The sequence below is a fragment of the Aquarana catesbeiana genome, linkage group LG03 (assembly GCF_042186555.1).
Source record: "Aquarana catesbeiana isolate 2022-GZ linkage group LG03, ASM4218655v1, whole genome shotgun sequence".
Taxonomy (NCBI): Eukaryota; Metazoa; Chordata; class Amphibia; order Anura; family Ranidae; genus Aquarana; species Aquarana catesbeiana.
The window spans coordinates 605,782,049-605,809,976 of NC_133326.1; the positions used below are offsets into that span (position 1 = coordinate 605,782,049).

General features: G+C 45.4%; 1 protein-coding gene across 1 annotated transcript in view; it reads left to right on the forward strand.

Moving 5' to 3' along the window:
- Positions 1–27,928, forward strand: part of POLD2 (DNA polymerase delta 2, accessory subunit) — a 49,562-nt gene that overhangs the window by 11,869 nt on the left and 9,765 nt on the right. The window contains exons 4-5 of the mRNA XM_073622192.1: positions 16,307–16,430; positions 18,408–18,522. Of these exons, the coding sequence (XP_073478293.1) occupies positions 16,307–16,430; positions 18,408–18,522 (239 nt within the window). The remainder of the gene's footprint in view (positions 1–16,306; positions 16,431–18,407; positions 18,523–27,928) is intronic.

Consider the following 27,928-nt stretch of genomic DNA (forward strand, 5'->3'; position numbering starts at 1 on the left):
TGTGTATATATGTGTGTGTGTGTATGTGTATATATATATGTGTGTGTGTGTGTGTGTGTGTGTGTGTGTGTGTATATATATATATATATATATATATATATATATATATATATATATATATATATATATATATAATAATATCCTACAAAAGTGAGTACATCCCTCACTTTTTTTTTGTAAATATTTTTTTTATATGTTCTCATGTGACAACACTGAAGAAATGATACTTTGCTACAATGTAAAGTGCACAGCTTGTGTAAGGGGGTAAATTTGCTGTCCCCTTAAAATAACTCAACACACAGCCATTAATGTCCAAACCGCTGGCAACAAAAGTGAGTACACCCCTAAGTGAAAATGTCCAAATTGGGCCCAATTAGCCATTTTCCCTCCCCGGTGTCATGTAACTCATTAGTTTTAAAAGGTCTCAGGTGTGAATGCGGAGCAGGTGTGTTAAATTTTGTGTTATCGCTCCCACTCTCTCATACTGGTCACTTGAAGTTCAACGTGGCACCTCATGGCAAAGAAGAATCTGAAAAAAAATAATTGTTTACCTACATAAAGATGACCTAGGCTATAAGAAGATTGTCAAGACCCTGAAACTGAGCTGCAGTACGGTGGCCAAGACCATACAGCGATTTAACAGGACAGGTTCCACTCAAAATAGGCCTCACCATGGTTGACTAAAGAAGTTGAGTGCATGTGCTCAGAATCATATCCAGAGGTTGTCTTTGGGAAATAGACGTATGAGTGCTGCCAGCATTGCTGCAGAGGTTGAAGGGGTGGGGGGTCAGCCTGTCAGTGCTCAGACCATACGCCACACACTGCATCAAATTGGTCTGCATGGCTGTCATCCCAGAAGGAAGCCTCTTCTAAAGGCGATGCACAAGAAAGCCCACAAACAGTTTGTTGAAGACAAGCACACTAAGGACATGGATTTCTGGAACCATGTCCTGTGATCTGATGAGACCAAGATAAACTTATTTGGTTCAGATGGTGTCAAGCGTGTGTGGCAGCAACAAGGAGAGGAGTACAAAGACAAGTGTGTCTTGCCTACAGTCAAGCATGGTGGTGGGAGTGTCATGGTCTGGGGCTGCATGAGTGCTGCTGGCACTGGGGAGCTACAGTTTATTGAGGGAACCATGAATGCCAACATGTATTGTGACATACTGAAGCAGAGCATGATCCCCTCCCTTCGAAGCCTGGGCCACAGGGCAGTATTCCAACATGATAATGACCCCAAACGCACCTCCAAGATGACCACTGCCTTGCTAAAGAAGCTGAGGGTAAAGGTGATGGATTAGCCAAGGATGTCTCCAGACCTAAACCTTATTGAGCATCTGTGGGGCATCCTCAAACGGAAGGTGGAGGAGCGCAAGGTCTCTAAGATCCAACAGCTCTGTGATGTCATTGTGGAGGAGAGAAAGAGGACTCCAGTGGCAACCTGTGAAGCTCTGGTGATGTTCATGCCCAAGAGGGTTAGGGCAGTGCTGGAAAATAATGGTGGCCACACAAGATATTGACACTTTGGGCCCAATTTGGACATTTTCACTTAGGAGTTTACTCCTTTTTGTTGCCAGCGGTTTGGAATTTAATGGCTGTGTGTTGAGTTATTTTGAGGGGACAGCAAATTTACACTGTTATACAAGCTGTACACTCACTACTTTATAATGTAGCACAGTGTCATTTCTTCAGTGTTGTCACATGAAAAGATATAATGTCCAATTGGCCCCTAACCTGTCCACCTTTGGGAGATCCATGAAAACTCACTTATTCAGGGAAGCCTATCCCACACCCACCTAACATCTGTCCCCCAGCCACCCCCATCAAATTATTCCCTGCATCTATTACCTTTTGTACCACCACCCCCTCCCTTTAGAATGTAAGCTCCAAGAGCAGGGCCCTCCTGTCCCTTCTGTATTGAACTGTCAATACTTTGTAGAACCACCTTCCTCTGCAATTACAGCTGCAAGTCTTTTTGGGCATGTCTCTACCAGCTTTGCAGATCTAGAGAGATTTTTTGCCCATTCTTCTTTGCAAAATAGCTCAGGTTCTGTCATTGGATGGAGAGCATCTGTGAACAGCAATGTTCAAGTCTTGCCACAGGTTTTCAACTGGAATAACCCTTTCATGACTAAGCCTATTTTTGAAATTTGGTGTTTACAAGTTAAAATCCGTATTTTTTGCTATAAAATTACTTAGAACCCCCAAACATTATATATATATTTTTTAGCAGAAAATCTAGAAAATAAAAAGGCGATTGTTGCAATATTTTTTATCACACGGTATTTGTGCAGCGTTGTTTTAAACGCAAATTTTTGGGAGTGGGACACTTTCGTGAATTTTAAAAAATCCAAACAGTAAAGTTAACCCAATTTTGTATAATGTGAAAGATGATGTTACGCCGAGTAAAAAGATACCAAACATGTCACCCTTTATAATTGCACGCACTCGTGGAATGGCGACAAACTACGGTACCTATGAATTTCCATAGGCGACGCTTTAAATTTTTTTTTACGGTTACCAGGTTTGAGTTACAGAGGAGGTCTAGGGCTAGAATTATTGCTCTCGCTCTGACGATCGTGGCAATATCTCACATGTGTGATTTGAACACTGTTTACATATGCGGGCGCGACTTCCGTATGCGTTTTCTTCGCTGCGCGAGCTCGCGGGGATGGGGGCGCTTTAAAATTATTTTTTTTTTATTTATTTTTATACTTATAAATTGTGTTTAAAAATTTTTTTTTTAACTTTTATTGCTGTCACAAGGAATGTAAACATCCCTTGTGACAGTAATAGGTGGTGACAGGTACTCTTTATGGAGGGATCAGGGGTCTAAAAGACCCCCGATCCCTCCTTTGCACTTCAAAGTATTCAGATCGCCGAAAACAGTGATTCTGAACACTGTATATTTTTTTAAAACCGGCGCCATTGGCAGCCGAGTAAACGGGAAGTGACGTCATGACGTCGCTTCCGCGTTTACAATGAGAAGGCTGGAACGAAGCCGCCCACAGCTTCCTTCCAGCCCACCCCCAGCCGCCGAAGGCAGCCGATTGGACATCCGGCCTCCCGATCGCACGGGAGGCCCGGTAAGAGCGGCGGGAGGGGGGGGATGTCCCCTCCCGCTCCTCCGGTATAACAGCCGAGCGGCTTTTAGCCGCATCAGTTGTTATACTCGGATAGATGATCGCCCGCTCTAAACAACGGTACTGGGATGATGCCTGCAGCTGCGGGCATCATCCCGGTATAACCCCTGAAAGCTGAGTACGCACATCTGCGTATGGTCGGTGGGAAGGGGTTAAGGTCTGGGACATTCTAACACATGAATATGCTTTGATGTAAACCATTTCTTTGTAGCTCTGGCTGTATGTTTAGGGTGGTTGTCCTGCTGGAAGGTGAACCTCCACCCCAAGTCTTTTGCAGACTCTTAACTGTTTTTTTTCTAAGATTGCCCTGTATTTGGCTCCATCCATCTTCCTATCAACTCTGACCAGCTTCCCTGTCCCTGCTGAAGAAAAGCATCCCCACAACATGATGCTGCCACCACCATGTTTCACGGTGGGGATGGTGTGTTCAGGGTGATGTGCAGTGTTAGTTTTCTGCCACACATAGTGTTTTGCTTTTAGGCCACAAAGTTTCATTTTGGTCTCATCTGACCAGAGCTCCTTCCTCCAGATTTTTGCTGTGTCCCCCACTTGGCTTCTCGCAAACTGCAAATGGGACTTCTTATGGCTTCCTTTCAACAATGGCTTTCTTCTTGCCACTCTTCCATAAAGGCCAGATTTGTGGAGAGCACGACTAATAGTTGTCCTGTGGACAGATTCTCCCACCTGAGCTGTGGATCTCTGCAGCTCCTCCAGAGTTACCATGGGCCTCTTGGCTGCTTCTCTGATTAATGCTTTCCATGCCTGGCCTGTCAGTTTAGGTGGACGGCCATGTCTTGGTAGGTTTGCAGTTATGCCATACTCTTTCCATTTTCAAATTATTGATTGAACCGTGCTCCGTGAGATGTTCAAAGCTTGGGATATTTTTTATAACCTAACCCTGCTTTAAACTTCTCCACAATTTTATCCCTGACCTGTCTGGTGTGTTCCTTGGCCTTCCTGATACTGTTTGTTCACGAAGATTCTCTAACAAACCTCTGAGGGCTTCGCAGAACAGCTTTATTTATACTGAGATTAAATTACACACAGGTGGACTCCATTTACTAATTAGGTGACTTCTGAAGGCAATTGGTTCCACTAGATTTTAGTTAGGGGTATCAGAGTAAAGGGGGCTGAATACAAATCCACGCTTTTCAGATAATTATGAGCCACTTTGTGTTGGTTTATCACATAAAATCCCAATAAAATACATTTACACATTTGGTTGTAACATGAAAAATGTGGAAAATTTCAAGGGGGTATGAATACTTTTTCAAGGCACGGTGTATGTATGTGTGTTATATATATATATACACGTGTGTGTGTGTATATGTAGCGCCCTGGGGTTTAGTCAGGGAGCGCCTCACAAATTTACTTGCCAGGAGTAGTTACCCTGGTCAATTGCTAGAGATCCATTGATTTCTCCCTAAGTTTGGCCTGGTTGCACTTTTCTCTTCTACAGGTAGGTGGCCGGGTACTTGGTGGTATTAGATACGAGAAGGGTAACCCAAGGTCATGTTATGGGTATATGGGGTATCTCAGACAATGGGCAGGGGTTTTCTTGAATCCCTTAGCCTGCTGGGAGAACCTATTTATTCAGGTGAGGTCAGGTGATCTATGTTCTGTGCCACCTGGAAGGCTGTCTGGGTGGACGTGTGTCGTGCGCCCCGGGCTGCTAGGCCAAAGATTGGACCTATCCCGGGGACATCTGGCTGCTAGGCTGTGTGAGAGCCTATCCCAGAAGTAAGAGAGCAGCGCAGGGTTGGGATTGTGGCTTGCAGTCATACCAGAAGTGACGGTTCTGCCGGCCTGGAGAACCTGTCAAGGTAGAAGGGAAGCTGCTGTCACTAAGGTACCAATCACCTTTACCAGGGACCACAGTGAGTAACTGAAGCAAGTACCGGAGCAGCATTCTCACCGAACGGGCATGGTGGAGATTAGGGAAACTTCAGGCGGTGATCAAGTCAGGGACCCAACTAACAGTGGTGACGCTTGCAGAGCAGCCCTGTGAGTCAAGCTAGGGACCGAGCCGGTTAGCAGGGGTGAAGCTTGAGACATATCTGGAGTGCCAAGCTAGGGACCCAGCAGGGAAGCGTGGGTGACACTTGAGGGGGATACCACCGCAAAGCTTGGAGGAGCTCACAGGATTCAGAGTCAGTGAATCAGAGGGTCCAGTGAGAGACCAGGAGCTCAAGGGGCTGAGGAACCACAAGTAGAGGTTGTAGTGAAGCAAAGAGGACCTTAACGATTTGAAGAAATAAAACCTCTTTTACATCCAAGAAGTGTCTGGCGCTCAATAGCTTTATCCACCTTGCACCCACTATGCCTCACAACCCACCACATACAGAAGTATGTTAGCTATCTTTGGCCCTGAAGGTTCTCATTAGACTGGAGGAGGCTAAAGACTTTGCTCTATCTGTCTGTCTGTCTGTCTGTCTGTCTGTCTGTCTATATTGAGAGAGAGAGAAATTGTCTTAAGTTCATAGAAAAAAAGTTACTTCTTTTTAAAGTTAGGAATTAGAACTTCCAATGTACAGAATTTTACTCCATGTAGAGATTAGTGTGCATGGAGGTCAGCAGAGTGCCTTATAGTTATTGCTTATAAATAATATATATGTTATTTGCCATGACACAGTCCATTTTCCAAAGTGTCTGACCACTTCTTTGTTTATTAAAGGTCATAATAATATCCTCTGACATGCACTAAATTGTGGTTATATTCAGTATGTAATGTGCAGGAAGGCTGCCCTACATTGGGCCAAATGTCTGAAAATACTAAGACACCTTTCACACTGAGGCGGTTTTCAGGCGCTTTAGCGCTGGAAATACCCTCTGCTAAGCGCCTGAAAACCACCTTACATTCATTCCAGTGTGGCTTTTCACACTGGGGCGGTGCGCTTGCGGGACAATACGAAAAGTCCCGCAACAGCATCTTTGGGGTGGGTTGGTAGTGCTGAATTTAGCGCTCCCAAAACACTCTGCCCATTGGAATGAACGGGCAGCCCTTTCAAAGTGCCTGAAAAGAGCCACAAAACTGCGGTTTTAACTCTTTTTTTGGGGGGTTAAAAGCGCCCCCCCCCCCCCCCCAGCGGCACAAAAGCGCCACCTAAACAGCGCTAAATTGCCGCAAAAACGAGCAGCACTTTAGCGCTAATGGCCGGTGCTTTTAGTGTGAAAGCAGTTCTAAACCTGCAGGTTTTTTTTTTTAATGTAACTACTTAAACGCAGGCATTTCTGGGTGAATCTAATTAATTTTAGCTGTAGGTTTTTTGCTTTTGAAATCGAATTATGAGTCACATTTGCAGGTACTAAGTCTTGTTATTCAAATTAGATCTTTGCATGCCTACTGAGGCTTTGATTGGCTGCCGAAATCACAACATATACTGATGAATAGATGAGCACAAATTAGCTTTGTGGCTTAGTAATATCACTTGTTCTAGCCAACAGATTGGTTGCTTTCGTATGAACATTCCTACGGCCCAGATATGGGTTAGCTATACATGTATAGATTTCTCTCGTTCAGCCCCAGGGGCTGAATAATTCAGCTCCCATATCCACACTAAAGAGCATGAATGGACAAATCTGATAGGATGCAGTCACTATTTGGCACGATTTGACCCGCAATCAGTGTTAATTTTGTCAACTAAAATACGACTAATTCAATTCGGATGACTATAATACAACTTAAACTAAAATGGCATTTTAGGCCGGGTTCACACTGGTACAACACGACTGTTGCACAACTATCATCCTACTTTGCCCTGCGACATCGGTTCTACATCGGTCTTACTTCGGTCCTACTTCCATCCGACTTGAATGAGCAAGATATGATTTTGATATGATAGTCTGATGCTGCATCTGTCCCCCGACGCCTCTGCACTGAGAACCGAGCGATCGAACACTGCAGTTCACTCGGTTTTCAGAGCTCCATGAACAGAGTGGTGACTGTCAGTCACAGCTCTCTGCTCTGCTCCCTCCTCACACATTGGAGCGCTGGGCTGTGGAGGGAGCGGCCAGCTCAGGCTCTCGGCGGCTCTCTGAGAGGCTGAGCCAGGTGTCAGTCCAGGGATCTGGCGGATCCCAACTCCATGGTCGTGATGACGCAGTGCCTGGACTGACAGCAGTGATGTCAGCAGGGAGCCGACTTCAGCCCGATCTCTGCTGAAAACGGGTCACTGGAGTGCAAAATGAACTGCACTCCTGTGATCCAGAGGAGAAGTACAGCTAAACGAGCTTTGGCTGCACTTCTCCTTCAAAGTATAAGTTCACCTTTACAAGAAAAATAAGATCCCCCACTAGCTGTCAGAACGGGGGTGCAGTACCAGTACATCTATAACATGTTACATCCTGAATATGGATGTAACATGTTACAAAAGGTGAACTTATCCTTTTAGGCAGTTTATGGCTAGCTTTAGGCTGCCTTTGTTTCTTTCTCGAACATCACGGGACACAGAGCCACAGTAATTACTGATGGGTTATATAGGTATCACTGGTGATTGGACACTGGAACACCCTATCAGGAAGTTCAACCCCCTATATAATCCCTCCCCCTTGCAGGGATACCTCAGTTTTTACGCCAGTGTCTTAGGTGATGGACGTGTAAAGATGTCCTGTGCTGAGCTCCAAAGGGAATATTCTAAGATCCTATACTGGGGCAAGCCAGGCGAACCGGATCCATTCAAAGTGTCTTTTCATGGCCGAATTGAATGGTACCCGGGCCTCGTGTCCGAAGAAACGAGGTTTTACCCGTAATGCTTCTCTTTTTAGAGAGCTGGACCCCGCAGATCAGAAAATGGCTTTAAACTTCCTAATTTCTGGCGAGGTGCTTTACGGTCCCAGAACTGTTGGATCCCCCTACTGATGGGGGCCCCAGTCTCTGACGGTTTTTTCAAACGGAGCCCACCGTGAAAGGTGAAGATTGGGTCTGTGTAAACAGCACCCTGCGGCTGGATAAGGTAAGAGGAGATTCCACAGAATTTTTGAGTTCTAGTGGCTTTTCTCCTTTAAGGTAAATGCATGCTATGCCTATTGTGACCACCGGGGGCTGCCAAGAGCACAAACCTACACATGCTGACTGACTGTCTCAGGTGTTCAGTGCTGATTATGTCCCAGCATCTCAAAGCAGGCTGCAAGCAGGTAAGGTGGAAAGGGGGATTTCTCATGTTTGAATGTTCCCCCCAGGCTAGAGAGGGGCCACAGGGGTCTAGAAAGTGGTTATACCACCCGGGCTCTGCGGCCTAATGGCCACCATCTCTGAAGATAGCCGTTCAGGCAGATCTTGTTACCAGTCTCCCTCCTTCCCCCCCCCCCCATCCCCAGCCTTTTCTCCAGAAGCATGACAGTAGAGTCGGCAGTGCGGGAAGCGCTCGTTTTTTTCAAAACTCGAGGGGGGGGGGGGGTGGCGGTAGAGGAGGGGGCGGGATGTCAGCACAGAGTGTTTAGACTCCCACTCAGGCCAGCTGCAGGCTATTAAAGGCACTCTGTACAGGTGCACTCAGCCTTCTGAGAGCCACAGAGCTGATGGTCGCATGTAAGGTGGGACACAGGCATTCTCCTAGGCAGCATTTACTGAAGTAACACCAGACTGAGCATTGGGTAGCAAGGCTTTTAGCCAGACTACATCGCTCAGCGGGCAGTGTTCATTTGTATACCTCACACCTTGTTGCTTTGCACTATGGGTAGAAGAGGTTCAAGCACCCCAGGAACCAGAGACACTAGGGGATCTCGTTCAGGTTCTGAGGGCCCCCTGTCGGCAGCATCCTCCCCCCCTAAAGATGGGCCAGGGACGGCTAGCCAGGGAGAGCCATCGGGGTCAGGGGCTACACCTGCTTCTGGCACTTCAGCCCCTGTATATATTACACAAGAGGTTTTTTCCTCAACCATTAATGGTCTAGAGGAAAGATTAATGGCCGTGATTACGTCTTCACTCAGTGGAAGAAAACGCATTAGGCTTTCCTCTGTTCCCCAAGACCCTCAGACAGAGGAGCTCTGGGATAGAGGAGATGAATCCCTTTCAGAGGATCGGGATGGGATGGATGATTCCTCTTCGGAGGATTCAGGTGGAGAGGGACCCTCTGCGACTTCCCAAGAGGAGAAAGTCTTAGTGCAGATCCTCACTGGATTGGTCCGCTCCACATTTAAGTTGCCCATACCTGAAACTGCTAAAGAATCCTCTTCTGCTTTGGGGTCACTGAAACCTTTCCAAGCAGCACATGCTTTTCCTGTTCATACTTTACTTGAAAAGCTTATTTATTCTGAGTGGGATCACCCAGACAAACGTTTTTTTCCGCCGAGAAAGTTTTCAACACTTTATCCGATGGAAGAAAAGTTTATTAAAATGTGGGGAATACCGGCTATTGATGCCGCCATTTCCTCCGTAAATAATAGCCTGACTTGTCCTGTAGACAATGCTCAGATGCTCAGGGATCCTATAGATAAAAGGATGGAATCCCTACTGAAGGATGTTTTCTCCTTAGCAGGATCAGTGGCCCAACCTGCAGTAGCAGCGATTGGAGTCTGTCAATACTTAAGAGACCATATTAAGCAGGTCATCAAAGTATTACCTGAACAGCAGGCCCAGGGGTTTGCTAACCTTCCAGCGGCCTTATGCTTTGTGGTTGACGCCATTAGAGATTCTATCGTGCAAACCTCTCGTCTTTCACTGGGGTTGGTGCATATACGTAGAATCCTATGGTTGAAAAATTGGTCAGCCGAAGCACCATGTAAGAAGCTACTGGCTGGGTTTCCATTTCGTGGTGCAAGGTTGTTTGGAGAGGACTTGGATAACTATATCAAGAGAATCTCTTGTGGGAAAAGCACTCTCTTACCTGTCAAGAAGAAGAGTAAGCGTCCCTCTTTTAAACGGACTCTTTCCCCAGCGCCGGGGGCTTCAGCCTCCAGGCAGTCTCGACGGCCGCCTCCATCGGGGTCCAGAGACAAGAGTCAACCCCAGGGACAAAAGAAGTCCTGGGGAAAGAAGCCTACTAGGCAAAACACTAAGACCTCTGCATGAGGGGGCGCCCCCGCTCACTCGAGTGGGGGGAAGACTGCGACAGTTCTCAGAGCTCTGGCACGAGGACTTCCATGACAGATAGGTAGTCTCCACGGTAACCTTAGGGTACAAGCTGGAGTTTCAGGAATTCCCTTCTCCTCGGTTCCTCAGATCAAATGTTCCCAGAGACCCAGAGAAGAAGCAGTCGCTCCTTCTAGCGTTAGAGCGACTTTTGTTGCAGGAGGTCATTATGATAGTTCCCGCAAAGGACCAGGGATTGGGCTTCTATTCCAACCTTTTTACGGTCCAAAAGCCAAATGGGGATGTCAGGCCCATTTTGGACTTAAGGGATCTGAACCGATTCCTAAGGATTCAATCCTTCCGCATGGAATCAATTCGAACAGTAGTTCCCACCCTGCAGGGAGGAGAATTTCTGGCATCAATAGACATCAGAGATGCATATCTGCATGTGCCCATTTTTCCTGCTCATCAGAAGTTGCTGCGCTTCGAGGTAGGAGGGTGCCATTTCCAGTTTGTGGCTCTGCCTTTTGGTATAGCCACTGCACCTCGAGTGTTCACAAAGATCTTGGCTCCTCCTCTGGCCAGATTAAGGGCTCAGGGTATAGCTGTCATAGCATACCTAGACGACCTGCTCTTGATAGACCGGTCGGTAGCCTCTTTGAATGGAAACTTGAGGACCACGGTCAGGTATCTAGAACACCTGGGTTGGATCCTCAACTTAGAAAAGTCTTTCCTAAAACCAGTAAGAAGACTGGAGTATTTAGGTCTGATTATAGATACAAGCCAGGAGAAAATATTTCTACCCCAGGCAAAGATCACTGCTTTGAGAGAGCTGATTCTGACAGTAAGGACCAAGAAGGGTCCCTCAGTCCGCCTTTGTATGAGGCTACTAGGGAAGATGGTGTCTTCATTCGAAGCAGTTCCCTATGCTCAGTTTCACTCAAGAATGCTGCAACACAGTATTCTGTCGACCTGGAACAAGAAGGTTCAGGCATTAGACTTTCCGATGCACCTGTCGCATGCGGTGCGTCAGAGCCTCAATTGGTGGCTCATACCCGAAAACCTGCAGAAGGGGAAATCCTTTCTACCGGTTACCTGGACGGTGGTAACAACAGATGCCAGTCTGTCAGGTTGGGGAGCAGTTCTGGAACAGGCTGCGGTCCAAGGGGTATGGTCCAAGACAGAGAGGACCTTACCCATCAACATTCTGGAGATCCGGGCGATACATCTAGCTCTAAAAGCCTGGACTATCAGGCTACAGGGTTGTCCGGTCAGGATCCAGTCCGACAATGCCACAGCAGTGGCTTATGTCAATCATCAGGGAGGTACCCGGAGCCGAGCTGCTCAAAAAGAGGTGAACCAGATCTTAGTCTGGGCAGAGATGCATGTGCCATGCATATCGGCAGTTTTCATCCCGGGAATAGAGAATTGGCAGGCGGACTATCTAAGTCGCCAGCAGTTACTTCCAGGGGAATGGTCTCTGCATCCCGACGTCTTTTGGGCCATATGCCAAAGATGGGGGGTTCCAGATGTAGATCTCTTTGCATCCCGATTCAACAAAAAGATAGACAGATTTGTGGCAAGGACAAAAGATCCTCTTGCATGCGGGACGGATGCGTTGGTGATTCCGTGGCATCGGTTCTCACTGATTTACGCATTCCCGCCTATTCTGCTACTACCACGACTCCTTCGCAGGATCAGGCAGGAAAGGAAGTCGGTACTTCTGGTGGCCCCCGCTTGGCCCAGAAGGACTTGGTATGCAGAAATAGTAAGGATGACGGTGGGTTCCCCGTGGACCCTACCGGTACGCCCAGACCTGTTATCTCAGGGTCCAGTGTTCTATCCTGCCTTACAAACGCTAAATTTGACGATTTGGCTATTGAGACCCACGTTCTGAAGAGTCGTGGGCTCTCAGGTCCTGTCATATCTACCTTGATTAATGCAAGGAAGCCAGCTTCCAGGATGATTTATCATAGAGTCTGGAAGGCTTATATAACCTGGTGTGAATCCAGAGGTTGGCATCCCAGGAAATATGTCATAGGTAGAATCCTTGATTTTCTACAGATGGGATTAGAGATGAAGCTGGCCTTGAGTACCATCAAGGGCCAGGTTTCTGCTTTATCAGTATTATTTCAGCGGCCACTTGCTTCGCATTCTTTGGTCCGAAACTTTATGCAGGGGGTGATGCGTCTTAATCCTCCGGTTAAAGCGCCCCTAAACCCCTGGGACTTGAATTTGGTCCTGGCTGTGTTACAGAAACAGCCTTTTGAACCAATAAGTCAGATTCCTTTGGTCTTGTTGACAAGGAAATTAATTTTTCTGGTGGCCATCTCTTCTGCTAGAAGAGTATCAGAATTAGCAGCTCTTTCCTATCCCTGTTCTCCGGAAGAGAGATCTCTACATTCGTTGGATGTAGTAAGAGCAGTTAAGGCCTATCTAGGGGCAACTACTCAGATCCGCAAGACGGATGTTTTGTTTGTGCTGCCAGAGGGTCCCAATAGAGGACAGGCAGCGTCAAAAGCTACCATTTCTAAATGGATTCGACAGTTGATCATTCAAGCTTACGGTTTGAAACAGAAGATTCCTCCATTTCAGATCAGGGCACATTCCACAAGGGCTATTGGTGCTTCTTGGGCAGTGCATCACCGGGCCTCTATGGCTCAAATCTGCAAGGCCGCAACCTGGTCTTCAGTTCATACATTCACCAGATTCTATCAGGTGGATGTGAGAAGGCATGAGGATATCGCCTTTGGGCGTAGTGTGCTGCAGGCAGCGGTACAGGGTCCTCAGGTCTGATTGCACCCTACTTGGTCGTGGTTCCCCCCCTCAGGTAGCATTGCTCTGGGACATCCCATCAGTAATTACTGTGGCTCTGTGTCCCGTGATGTTCGAGAAAGAAAATAGGATTTTTTAAAACAGCTTACCTGTAAAATCCTTTTCTTTCGAAGGACATCACGGGACACAGAGGTCCCGCCCCTCTTCTAATACACTATATTGCTTGGCTACAAAAGCAATATAAGGGGAGGGGGAGGGATTATATAGGGGGTTGAACTTCCTGATAGGGTGTGCCAGTGTCCAATCACCAGTGATACCTATATAACCCATCAGTAATTACTGTGGCTCTGTGTCCCGTGATGTCCTTCGAAAGAAAAGGATTTTACAGGTAAGCTGTTTTAAAAAATCCTATTTTTCATCTTCTGTTATCATGCAATTCCTTTATTTTCCAGAGGATGTCAGTCACATCTCTCTGACTGTATGGCAGACAATTTTCCAAGTTCTTAATAAAAAGCATATACTTCATCTCTGTTACTATTTGTAGAAGTAACTAGACATTCCTGTGGAGTAGTTAGAATATTTTATTTGATTTAGCTCTGAAAACGCATGCATTTTTTTTTTCTTCTATATAGAGTCATGAGTGGTGCTGATCCGTATTGGGTTTTTTTTTTGCAGGACTTAAAAACTAATTAAAGACTGAACAACAAAGGGTTTCTATCTGTAGCAAAATAAGCTGTTTCTTATACTTTATTCAGGCACTTTGATGCAAAATTGTAGACCATGACTCAAGAACATGCACTAGTACTTCTAGTTGTGCAGTATATAAGGTGATTGTATTAATGCACTTGCAAAAGCTTTTGGGGCAAATCCCCTGCCTCTAAGGTCCAACTAGTTGGATATATAAAAAGACACATGAACATAATCCTTTGGACATAGCCAAACTCTGGAAATTCAGATAGAAGGAATGCTGTAAATCATTTTTAATTGTGCTGGACTGGCATAGGCCTTGTGGACAGTGAGCATACATTCTGGCAGTGGCCCCTATAGCTTCCCAGTGTTTAATCTGACCACACTTCAGTGCATAATACAGCTACCCATGTTATCAGGTGGGTGCATTATTCTACTTCATTTCAGTGTACCCTGTAGGCATTTTTACACCACCCTTGTGGTGCATTCATCAGACCAGGTGACTCTTTTCCAGTCACTGGCAATTCAGTGCTGATATGTCTTAGAGATGCACTGTAGATAATGTCGGCAGTTCAGCACTGATAGGAGAGGGATGTTGTCAGGTTATTTCTTTTGCTGTTTTTCATACAGCCAGAAGTGCAACCCATTGTGCCTTCCAGTGCTGATCGTTGTGTCCCAAAGTTGTATTGTGGAGTTTATTTTTTTACTATGGACTGGTGATTTGTGGTAATGAGCAAAGCCATGCAAGTCCCTCTTTTTTTAATTTTTTTTAATATCCTCCCATATTACTAAATATTCAGGTGGCACCTGCGCTTTGTAAAATATCCTTCCACTACAAACCCAGAAGCCATTCTATGTGCTCCCCAAAAGGGCACTATAACAACGAAAACAAAAAAGAAAAAAAACAGTGCTACCTAAATGTGCTAAACAACTATAAAGTGCTAATTAGCATTTACATAACCTGACCATATTTATAACTAAGGCAGGCCATACACGTTGTGAATTTCTTTCCTGCAACCACCGACCACAGACTGTGTTGACAGGGGACTCCCTCCCGCAGAGAGATTGTATTCTCCTAGCGGGGGAAGCCATCCCCACCAGGAGAAGACAGCGATTAGTGCTAGCCACTGTATCATCCGCTAGCAATAATGACATGCAAAATCCAGCAGGCTGGTTGTACCCAAGTTGATCAATCGATCAACTTGGTACATTCAGCCTGCCCATACATGTTTCAAATCTCGGCCGGTTCAGCAGGAACAGTGTGTATGCGCCGGTTTAACTTATCATGTGCAAACATTATATAGTATGTATTCCAAAATGCTTAAACTATACTACCATAAATGTTTCAAATTGTATCACAGGCCAAAATAATAATTGCTTAAAATGTCCATGCACAGGAATCACGCCAAAACATATATGTGATCCAAAACCAGTGCTCCAAAGACTTTAAAATGCTCCACAATAGCAATATGCCACACTATTGTCCAGAGTGTCCCCTTAAGTAGTGCTTACTCACCAGCTACAATTGATCTCGTAAAAATTATAACAAAGTCAATATGTGCCTTTTTACTGTGCCAAGATCATTCTTTCCAGTTTTTCATTACTTTGGGAAGGTCTCATACTGTATTCATATTAACCCTTTTGATCGCTCAGGCAGAAGGACAAATCCAGAAAAAATATCACTGTGCAACAAGTTTCTTTAAAAAACATATTAAAAATGTACTCGCATAAAATTATGCCTCATCCGGCACCCGGTATGACCACCAAACTTAGGGTTGGAAACACCACTGCTCCTCTGAGTGCTGGAGCCAGCTTGCGTTTAAAGTGGCAGAAATGATGTCCGCTGATGTGACGTAATTGGCCAGAAGTCCCGCCTCTACACGTTTTATCACCGGACATCATTAGGAAGCACTTCCCACATTGCATACATTTTGATTAGGTGTTTTGTATCCTTTGAAGACTGATGCTTTTGAAAAAACTAAAATCTTTATTGGTGATGCTCAGACCTATCTTCATCATGCATCTTTCATTCTATGTAACCTGTTCATATACAAATCCATGTGTTGCCATATAGTTGCTGATGTTTGCCTCATTCAGGATATGGAGATTACAAGGATGATCATGGGTTTTCTGTTTTTCTGACCATTGCAGACATTACTATCATGTACCGGTATTTATAAACCTCCAAAGTACAGCACAAGTAAATACTAATAATTTAATCGAATTGTGCGTAATTACCAAAATACAATATTCCTCAAAATCTCCTGTGTGTGCAACAAACAATGTCAACAATACATAACATGTGAATAATCACTAGATTTATTATATACAGTATAAATAATCAATATGAAACTCACAAACGCAGTCCACAATCTTCTTTAGAAATGGTGTGTTTTTATTGTGATTACTATCATGTAAGTAGTGGCATGATGTCTTTTATCACAGTCATAACAGTGGCCAGGTACCTTAGGGACAGATTAGGCAGAACCTATTGAATTTATTGTTATGTTTTTGTACTTCGAAATGATACTACATACAAATTCACAGAGCCAGAATCCTGGTGAGGTTTAACCCCCGGGACCCTGCACTGTGGATGGCAATATCTTTTTGTGTCTCCATGCTATGTACATGATCTGTGGATTTACCGATGACTGGCTGGTTCTTATAACAGAATCCCTTTTCATCTTTGCAGCACAATCTTCTGCCTCAGCCACCCAGACTAAAATATATCAGTGACACCGATGAGCTTATACTGGAGGATGAACTTCAGAGGATTAGGCTGGAGGGGGCCACAGATGTAAAGATGTTTGTGACAGGTAGGTATCGATCATCAGTATTTTCATTAACGATTGTAGAATTTTAAAGGAAACCCCTCCTTTAACCCTTTTTTCTCCTTTTATGTTATTTAATGTTCAACAGTAAGCTTAATATGTTATTCTAATTATCCGCTGACTTTTCTGATATGGCTCGTGTGCCTTGGCAAGTTTTAGGTCCCATAATTTATTGCTTCAGGTAATGCAGCACTATAGAAAAGAGACCAGAGAGTAATGATTTTATTAAAACAAAGACAGTATCCCAACTGACAAATGGGTGTTTTTTTCTAACCAAATAGGGCAAAGCAGGAGAATCTCTAGCAGTGGATTGAAACAACTTTGTAGCACACCCTAGTTGGTTGCTAGATAGATGTCAATGGAGTTTTTGGCAGAATAGGACAATTTAGACAGGCTTGTTTTGATCTGGGTTGGGAGTGGCCCAGTGTAGAGCTGGTGACTCACTAGCAGCATTATTAAGACCTCCCACTTCTTTCCAGAATTTTCTGGTACTTTCTGGAAAGGGAGGTGGAAAAGAGAGGTGGACCTGTTTGGGGTGTTCTAAGGAGCCCTGACCATTTCCTAACTTGGATTGGCAGGGGGTAGGCCTCCTTAAATACCTAGGGTCAGCCCAGCTGGGGGGGGAGAGTTGTGCTTGAGGAAGCTGGAGGTTGAGTGCTAGGCTGTCGGGGGCCTTGGAGGGGGCTCTCTAGTCTGGATGGGGGGGGGGTAACCTTTGGCCTGGGCGCAGGTGCGGAAGGGACCCTCTGAGAACACGTGGAGGTGTCCTGGACTGGAGGCACGGTAGCAAGCAGAGGACAGCAGGAGAGGGCACTGCCAGACAAGTCTCCAGGGAGGAACAACAGGTCGCAACCGGGAGGGCTGGTGAGTGATGTACAGTCAGGAGGACTAGGGAGGCCAGCCTGAAAGGACTGGGAGAGAGCAGTCTAGGATGGGTGCAGAACCAGAAGAGTGGACTGTGGAAGTATGGGCAAGAGAGAGAGGCGGCTGCAGCCATGAGGGCTGGCAGGGCCTGAAGAGGTGGTGCTGGGAGCAGTAGCCATGTGTAGGACAACTAGCACCAAGGACTGTCATATTTTTGCTACACCATAGGTGTCCTAGGTTCTTACCCACAAAGGGAACTTGCAAGGCCTGGCTGAGCCAGTGTCAGGCTTAAACCTGTGCTAGTTGGTCCTGGAAGTACAAGCAAGTGATGTACTGGAGGTGTTTAGGAGTAATAGTCTGCAAGCAAGTGTTGTGCTGGAGTGTATATAAAAGGAGTGTATATAGTTGGTCCCATGTAAATATACTGCAATTTAGTGGGCATCCCATATTCCCTTATCCCATCCAAGTTAATTCCCCTCAATAAAAAAAACAAAGTGCATGGACTGTTTTCTGTCTAAAGAGTGACTGGAAATCGTATACCTGGCTGGGCAGGGTGACAGATGGACTTCGATTTTCAGCAGCCCTTACAGGGGTACCTCTGCAACTTTATATCGTCAAATTTATCAAACATATTAAAGGCTAAGTTCACATTTTAAATAAATAACTACACTTTTTTTTGTAGGTAAAAAAAAAAGGGGCATTTATTTATTTCTTAGGAGCCTGCAGAGTATTGTACCCGCAATCAGCAGATTCCTTCAGACACTCAGGATAGCTGTCTGCCCATACTTCCGATATGGGCAGGAAGTTACCGGAGAACAGGAAAATCAATGAACTATGAGGACACTCACCAGCGCCCTTTGCAGTTCTTTGAGAACTACAAGCCGTCAGCCGCATTGGCAGACTGTACTTGTAGTCTATTTATTCACAAGAAACTGAACAAATGACGTGGGCGTGTCAGCGGTTTGGTAAGAAACAAGGCACTTCCTTCTGTCTGAGGGCAGGTTATTTTATTGTCTGGATTTTCCTCACTGTCCACAGATTGTATAATCAAAGAATTACTGTCTGTTATTAAATATCCTCTTCCTGATCCCCCCTCAGGTGCTGTTATCGCAGTCCTCGGTTCAGAGGATGATGCTGGGAAGTTCGCAGTGGAAGACTTCTGCCTGGCGTCCCTCCCCCCACAGTCTCCTCTGCCAGAACTGGGTGAGGACAGGTATGTCCCCTACCGCTATTATGCACGTATCATGTGATTCACTTGGAGCCCTAGGGCGATCGTTGTGCAGTCTGGCAGGCTGCTGTCTCCTGTTTCACAGTTTATGCTGACACATGCAAGTTTCACAGAAATGTACTTTAAGGAAGCCATATCTGCTTTCCTAAGTACCAGAAACCACAGTAGTTCTGTAGCCAGAGCTGGGCATGTGGAATGTGTTGTAGAGACTCATCGCCTGATTTCTCTTACTTTTCCTTAACCCCATCTCTAAAGTCCTCAGCATGTTTTTGGGATTCTAGTGCTCTGCCATTCCTTTGCCTCAGTCACCAGCCACTTTTATTAATGATCCGGTGCTGGGGTAACAGCTGAGGTGGTTCTGATTTAGCCATACCAAATATCAGAATTTATTTTCTTTCTTTTTTTGGAGTTTTTTTTTTATCTTGCAGCGAGTAAGGAATGTTTAGTAGGTAGAGTTAATATGGCTTGATGTTTCAATGCCTCCTCCGCACTCTGGATGTTGGGGTTGGCGTGGTGGAAAGAGGAGGGAGGGTAGACACATACAGACAAAAATAATAATAAAAAATCTTGTACTAGCCCTCAGAGGCTCCCCCTCTCTATTAAAAAAATTGGCTGGTTTTCCACTTAACCATCTCCGGTCATGCTTGCTTCTTCTCCTGAAATGAATGGCTTACTACCAGCAGGCAGAAAACCTTTCTGGCTAGTAAAAGATTGTACTGGGCTTTAACACCGGGCTGCCACATATGAGTACAGCGTGCTCTCTCAGTGCTCCCAGCACAGTGACCTTGCAGTCACCACCAGCTCCCAGTGATACGATCGGGAGCCAGTGGGGTGCTCCCGATCATGTAATCACTGAGACAGCCAACTACAGTGGTCACAGGACTGGGATGCCCATGTAATGCCTTTGATTTAAAAAAAAAACTTTTAAAGGGCTTTCCCCCCTATCAGCTGGAAAGGCATAATCATAACCACTAATGTTTTCTACTAATTTATGGATCTTAAAAAATTCCTTTCTTTCTCGTACATTACGGGACACAGAGCCTCAGTAATTACTGATGGGTTATAGGGTATCACTAGGTGATTGGACACTGGTCACACCCTAGACAGGAAGTTCAACCCCCTATATAACCCCTCCCCTTCCTGGGGATACCTCAGTTTTTTCGCCAGTGTCTTAGGTGTTGGTCATGAATAAGATGTGCTGTGCTGAGCTCCAAAGGAATATCCTATACTGGGGCAAGCCATGCAGCCGGATCCATTCAAAGTGTCTTTTCCAGGCCGAATTGGATGGTACCCGGGCCTCGTGTCCGAAGAAAAGAGGTTTTACCTGTAACGCTTCTCTTTTTAGAGAGCTGGACCCCAGGATCCAGTATTTGTTTTTTTTCAGCCATATCCCTGGCGGGGTGCTTTACGGGGCCAGAACTGTGGATCCCCCTATACATAGGGGGCCCCAGTCTCTGAAGGTTTTTCTCTAAACAGAGCCCACCGTGAGAGGTGAAGATTGGGTCTGTTACAACAGAACCCTGCAGCTGGATAAGGTAAGGGAAGACTCCTTAAGAATTTTTCCAGTTCTTATATAGTTTCTCCTTTAAGTAAATGTATGCTATGTCTATAGTCACCACCAGGGGCTGTCAAGAGCACATACCTTTTCATGCTTGATCTGTCTTGTCTCGGTGTCCACGCTGTACACTCATCCAAGCTCATCCAGGTAGGATGTAGGAAGGGGGATTTTTTCCTACAGGGATTCTCCCCCCACGGCTTAGGTAAAGGCACAGGGAAGCGGTAGTATGCCGCACCGCACGCCGCTGCCATTACAGCGCCTTCCCTTCCACTGGCCCTCATCTCTCCTCCGCCCCGCCCCGACACCCCCCCCCCCCCCCCATGCTAGTTCCGAGGATCTAGAGCCTCGGCTCGCGCGGGAAACAGTCTTTTTTTAAAAAGATGCGGGAGGGGCGGCGCCGTGGTGGGGTGGAGCATTAACGCAATGTCGGCGTGGTGAAACGCTCACATTGCAAGCTGCATACAGGCTATAAGGTGCACTCTTTTCAGATGCACATGGCCTATGGAGGGACACAGAGCAGACGGGCGCATGTGAGGTGGGAGACACAGACATTCCCAGGCAAACATTTACTTGAGCACCAGACTGAGACTTGGTAGCAGCGGCAGTTGCTGAACTACATTGCTCAGCAGTCAGTGCATTCTGGTAGTGCCTCTGCTTTTTGTGTTTTGAACTAGGGGCAGAAGAGGTACATATACCCCGAAAAATAGGGGCTCTAAGGGACTCCCTCAGGCTCTGAGGACCCCCCTTCTGCAGCACCTTCCCCCCTGAAGGACCGGCGGAAGCTGGCCAGGGTGAGCCATCGGGGTCAGGAGCTGCAGCTGCTTCTGGCACTTCAGCCCCTGTATACATTAAACAGGAGATTCTTTCCTCAACCATTAATGGATTAGAGAAAAGACTGGTGGCCTTAATCGCATCTTCACTCTGTGAAAGAAAACGCACTAGGTCCCCCTCTGCCACCCAGGATCCTTAAAACAGAGGAACTCTGGGGAAAAAGGAGAGGAATCCCTCTCAGAGGATCGGGCTGAGACTTATGATTCTTTTTCTGAGGAATCAAGTGGAGAAGGGCCCTCTTCAGCTTCTCAGGATGAGAAGGTGTTAGTGCAGATTTTGGCTGGATTGGTCCGCTCCACATTCAGGTTACCCGTATCTGAGTCAGTTAAAGAACCCTCCTTTGGTTTGGGTTTACTGAAGCCTCCTCAAACTACACATGCTTTTCTGTTTATGATTACTGAAAAAGCTTATTTATTCTGAGTGGGATCACCCAGATAAACATTTTTTTCCGCCTAAAAAAGTTTGCAACACTTTATCCTATGGAAGAAAAGTTTACTAAGATGGGGGTATACCGGCACTTGACGCCACCATTCCTCCGTAAATAAGTCTGGCTTGTCTTGTCAACAACGCTCAGATACCTAGGGATCCAACTGATAAGAAATTGGAATTCCTATTGAAAAGTGTTTTCTTCTTGGCAGGTTCAGTGGCAGAAGGTCCTAATAGCTCAACCTGCAGTGGCAGCAATCAGTCTGTCAATACTTGAGAGACCATGTTAAACAGGTCCTCAAAGTTTTACCTGAACAGCAAGCCCGGGGGTTTGCCAACCTACCAGCGGCTTTGTGTTTACTGTTGACGCAATCAGAGATTCTCTCATCCAAACCTTTCGCCTTGCGCTTGGGTTGGTACATATGCATAGAATCTTATGATTGAAATTTTTCAGCCGAATCACCATGTAAGAAGCTTCTGGCTGGGTTTCCCCTTCATGGTGCAAGGCTGTTCAGAGAGGATTTGGTATACGTCCCTCTTTTACACAGGCTCTGTCCCCAGTGCCAGGAGCATCAGCCTCCAGGCAGTCGCGACGGCCTCCTCCGACAGGCTCAAGAAATAAATCTCAGAGTCGACCCAGGGACAAAAGAAGTCCTGTGGGAGCAAGCCTACTAGACAGTATACTAAAGCCTCTTTATGAAGGAGTGCCCCCGCTCGCTCGGGTGGGGGGAAGACTGTTACTGTTCTCAAGGCTCTGGTAGGAGGATTTCCAGGACAGATGGGTGATGTCCACATTAACTCTAGGTTACAAACTAGAGTTCCGAGAATTCCCCTCTCCTCGTTTCCTCAGATCAAATGTTCCCAGAGAAAAAGAAGTCTCTCTTCTAGCATTGGAGCGACTATTTTCGCAAAAAGTTATCGTGGTTGTTCCCATGCAAGAGCAGGGATTGGGGTTTTATTCAAACCTTTTCACGGTTCCAAAACCAAATGGAGATGTCAGACCCATTCTAGATCTCAAGGATCTAAACCGATTCCTAAAGATACGATCCTTTCACATGGAATCGATCCAATCGGTAGTCTCCATCCTACAAGAAGGAGAATTTCTGGCGTCAGTAGACATCAAGGACACATACCTGCATGTACCTATTTTCCCTGCTCATCAAAAGTACCTGCGTTTCAAAATAGAAAAACGCCACTTTCAGTTTATAGCTCTGCCTTTCGGGCTAGCTACTGCACCTCGGGTGTTTACAAAAATCTTGGCCCCTCCGCTGGCCAGATTAAGGGCCCAAGGTATAACGGTAATAGCATACCTAGACGACCTGCTCTTGATAGACCGCTCGGTAGCCCGCTTGGACCAAAGCTTGGTCACCACAGTCAACTACCTGGAATACCTAGGTTGGATTCTCAACTCAGAGAAGTCTCCTTTGAAACCAGTAAGAAGACTAGAGTATTTCGGTCTGGTCATAGATACAGCCCAGAAGAGGGTATTTTACCCCAGGCAAAGATCAGTACCATAAAAGAACTGATTCAGGTAGTCAGGGCAAAGAAAAATCCTCCTATTCGCCTTTGTATGAGGCTACTGGGGAAGATGGTGGCTTCATTCCAAGCAATTCCCTATGCTCAGTTTCATTCGAGACTGCTGCAAAACAGTATCCTGTCTACCTGGAACAAGGAGGTTCAGGCATTGGATTTCCTGATGCGTCTGTCTCCTACAGTGGGTCAGAGCCTCAGTTGGTGGTTGATACCCGAAAATCTGCAAAAGGGAAAACCCTTTTTTTCCCAGTTGCCTGGACAGTGGTAACAACAGATGCCAGTCTTTCGGGTTGGGGAGCAGTTCTGGAACAGTCGACTGTCCAAGACAGAGAGGACCTTACCCATCAACATTCTAGAGATCCGTGCGGTATATCTAGCCCTAAAGGCCTGGACACTCGGGTTACAGGGTTGCCCTGTCAGGATCCAGTCCGACCATGCCACAGCAGTGGCATATGTCAATCACCAGGGCAGCACCAGGAGTCGTGCAGCCCAAGGAGAAATAAACCAGATCTTAATCTGGGCAGAAGCATGTGCCGTGCATATCGGCAATCCTCATTCCGGGAGTAGAGAACTGGCAGGCGGACTACTTGAGTCGCCGGCAGTTATTCCAGGGGAATGGTCTCTTCACCCCGACGTCTTCTTGGCCATATGCCAAAGATGGGGGGTTCCGGATGTAGACCTCTTTGCATCCAGGTTCAACAACAAGACTGACAACTTTGTGTCAAGAACAAGGGATCCTCTTGCATGCGGGACAGATGCGTTGGTGACTCCATGGCATTAATTCTCCCTGATTTATACATTTCCTCCTATTCTGCTACTGCCACAACTTCACAGAATCAGGCAGGAAAGGAAGTCGGTACTTCTGGTGGCCCAGAAGAGCTTGGTATGCAGAAATAGTAAAGATGGCAGTAGGTCCCCAGTGGACCCTACCGTCACGTCCAGACCTGCTATTCCAAGGTCCAGTGTTCCATCCTGCCTTACAAACGCTAAATTTGAGGGTCTGGCTATTGAAACCCACGTTCTGAAGAGTCGTGGGCTTTCAGGTTCTGTGATTTGTACCTTAATCAATGCAAGAAAGCCAGCTTCCAGAATGATGTATCATAAGAGTCTGGAAAGCTTAGGTCTCCTGGTGTGTATCCAGGGGTTGAAATCCCAGAAAATATGTCATAAGTAGAATTCTTGACTTTCTACTAATGGGATTAGAAATGAAGCTGGCCTTGAGTACCAGCAAGGGCCAGGTCTCGGCCTTGTCAGTATTATTTCAACGGCCGCTTGCTTCGCATTCTTTGGTTCGAAGCTTTATACAGGGGGTAACGCGTCTTAATCCTCCGGTTAGGGCGCCACTAAACCCCTGAAAAGGACTTGAATTTGGTTCTGTCAGTTTTACAGAAACAGCCTTTTGAACCAATAAGTCAAATTCCCTTGGTCTTGTTGACAAAGTTAATTTTTTTTCTGGTAGCCATTTCTTCTACTAGAAGAGTATCAGAGTTAGCAGCTCTTTCCTGTAAAGAGACTTATTTAATCATACACAAGGATAGAGTGGTATTGCGCCCTCATCCTAGCTTTCTACCGAAAGTGGTTTCAGATTTTCATCTAAACCAAGATATTGTTCTACCTTCCTTTTTTCCAGATCCCTGTTCTACGGAAGAAAGGTCACTACATTCTTTGGATGTAGTAAGAGCAGTCAAGGCCTATCTGGAAGCAACTGCTCAAATTCGCAAAATGGATGTTTTGTTCATACTGCCAGAAGGTCCCAATAGAGGACAGGCAGCGTCAAAGTCTACCATTTCAAAATGGATTCGACAAATGATTATTTAAGCTTACGTTTTGAAACAGAAAATTCCACCTTTTCAAATCAAGGCACACTCCACAAGGGCTATTAGTGCTTCTTGGGCGGTGCATCACCGGGCCTCTATGGTTCAAATCTGCAAGGCCGCAACCTGGCCTTCAGTCCATACATTCACCAGATTTTATCAGGCGGATGTAGGAAGGCATGAGGATATCGTCTTTGGGCGTAGTGTGCTGCAGGCAGCGGTACGAGGTCCTCGGGTCTGATTACACCCTACTTTGTGTGGTCCCCTCCCCTCAGATAGCATTGCTCTGGGACATCCCATCAATAATTACTGAGGCTCTGTGTCCCGTGATGTACGAGAAAGAAAATAGGATTTTTATAACAACATACCTGTAAAATCCTTTTCTTTTGAGGTACATCACGGGACACAGAGGTCCCGCCCCTCTTCTAATACACTTATATTGCTTCAAAACTGAGGTAGCCCCAGGAAGGGGAGGGGTTATCTAGGGGGTTGAACTTCCTGTCTAGGGTGTGACCAGTGTCTAATCACCTAGTGATACCCTATAACCCATCAGTAATTACTGAGGCTCTGTGTCCCGTAATGTACCTCAAAAGAAAAGGATTTTACAGGTAAGCTGTTATAAAAATCCTATTTTTCTTTGGGAAACCAATGAACATGGCATTACTGTTGCTGTTCATTATGGGTTTTATGTAAATATGGCTGAAGATTTTTTTGTTTTTTCCTGCTCATTTTGAATGGCTGCTATTTGTTACAGAAATGTACCAGCTGTCATATTGTGATTCCATCCAACATCCCTTCTGTCAAACTTCTAGCAACTAATGTCATGGTGGCAAATGATTATCACACCGTTGATATCCATAACTATGTCCATACAGATATTGCCGCCAACAAAATTAGTACTTGTTTATGTGTAGGAGCCTGCAGTATTTTAATGTCATCAAATGGGCAGACAATGTTGAGTTAAGCTTTAAGAATAAACACAGTTTGACGTGTCTTGCATGTTTTGGATTTCTGCCTAATTTTATGAAGAAATAAACTCGTGTTCATTCTGGGAAAGCACAAAGAGAGTGTTTTCATGAGGGATTTGCAAATGAGCAGTTGTGTAATGGAACACACATGTAGGGTTTGCTCAGATATGATGTTCGGTGACCAGGACCGCGGACTCTGATCTGTCACAGTGATCATGTGGGAGGCTGACGCTCTGCGACATTCTAGGCCTCAGTGCTTGGAAGTATTATTAAACCTTTTATGTATGCATGTTGTTTACTTCAAACCTCTTTATATAACTAAATTTAAATTCCAGCTTCACTGTGTGTACATGGGTACAGTATATTTGATTATCCATGCATAAATATAACTGTATGTGTGCGCAAACATACTTTATACATGCACACAAACCCATACGTTCTGACTTTTGTATTAGTGTCTGGTGTCCTGGCCCTGATTTTTACTATACAGGGTTACTCCAGACTCTGACACGTGGGAACTGTCTTCATTCCCTGAGCAGCACTTTACACCTCTTGTGCAGATGGACTCTCAAGCACAACTGAAATATTGCCTGATCTTTTAGTTGCTGGAGCTCTGAGATTGGAAAAAGTGAAGCACTGTGAATACTTTCCAGATGCACTATACAAGGTCAGCGCTTGCAAGGTCTAAGTGTGCCCTAAATATTACTTTAGTATAATTTTTTACTGAAGTTTTGCATTTCTAATCCTCTGACATAAAAACTACCACCATTTTATTCTTTACGGTTCGTGCTTTCAGAAAATATATAATATTCTGCTGGTTTTATGTAATCTTCAGGCCTGAAATGATTTTTTTAAACATGTTAACAAAAACTACCACAAAAATGGTTCTGGCAGTGAAAGGGTTAAAGCAGAAATATACTCACACTATCCAATGTCCACAAGATATTGGTTCCATTACTGGAGCTGATATCTTTCCCCAATCTTCTTCCCAGCTTGGGGTCTTCAGCCATCTTGATTGACCTTGTCGAATGACATAGCTCCCACACATGTACACGGAACAGAAGTATATTCATCTTGGGAAATACTGAGATTGCACATGTGCATCTTAGCGTATATTGTCAAAAGATTGTAAACACACAGGCTTTCATTACAGAATAGACATAGGGTCATATTTATAAAACAGTAACTGTGACATTCACCAAACATTCACTGCAGGTGAATTACAGTACCTAAAAATTAGGGTTGCATTAGGGGAGTATCGGCACTCGTGCAAATGCTCCGATACTTGATCCGATATTTGTTGTATCAGACCAGGCATCCTCAGTGTAGCGGGGGGCGGGCAGTGGGGGGGGGGTTGAATTACAAGCCCCGATTCCCCCGTATAGACTTTCAATAAAGCAGCTGACAGCCGCTTCTCCTCCTCTCCCTCCCACAGCTGTCAGCTGCTTTATTGAAAGGCTATACAGGGGGATCGGTGCTTTTAACTCCCCCCACCTATCACTTCTGACTGTCATCCGGCATGTCGTTCTCCGGGTTCTCCGCGGATCCTTCTCTGCCCCCTAGATCTGTCAGTATGGAGAGCGAAGGAGCCGGTAAATATGTCATTTACCGGTTCCTTCCTTTTCTGAATGCATAGTCGTGATCACTGACCCTGTCCATTCATAACTGAGCATAGTAAACTGTGTTTATGAATGGAGAGAAGCCTCTGTTAAATTGTAATTGTAAAAATAATTTTTAAAAAAACAGACACCCCCCCCCCCCCCCCAAAAAAAATAAAGCATCGTAAAAAAAAAAAAATAACAAAAAATATATATTTAAATTATAAAAAATAATAAAAAAATAAAATTGTAAATAAAAATAAAAAACTACTGACACAGTCCACGCCTCATCAGTGCCCATGAATGCTACCTATCAGTGCTGTATATTAGTGCCACTGTCACAGTAACGGTAATCGGTATCGGCGAGTACTTACAAAAGTATCGGTACTCGGTCTTAAAAAAGTGGTATCGGTGCAACCCTACTTAAAAAGCATGCACCAGGAAGATACACCTGCAATGAGCATTTGGTGAAAATCACATTTAGGCTGGGTTCACGCTAGTGCGATCCCAGACATCGCATGAAATTTGCACCGCATTGCTGTGCGCTTCACATGGGATGTCTGTGCAATGCAAATTCAGCCTTACAAACTGTATGGTTGAAATTGCATCGCATTCGCACCAAAATGGTGCAGGATCCTGTTTTGGTCCACATTGGAATCGGAT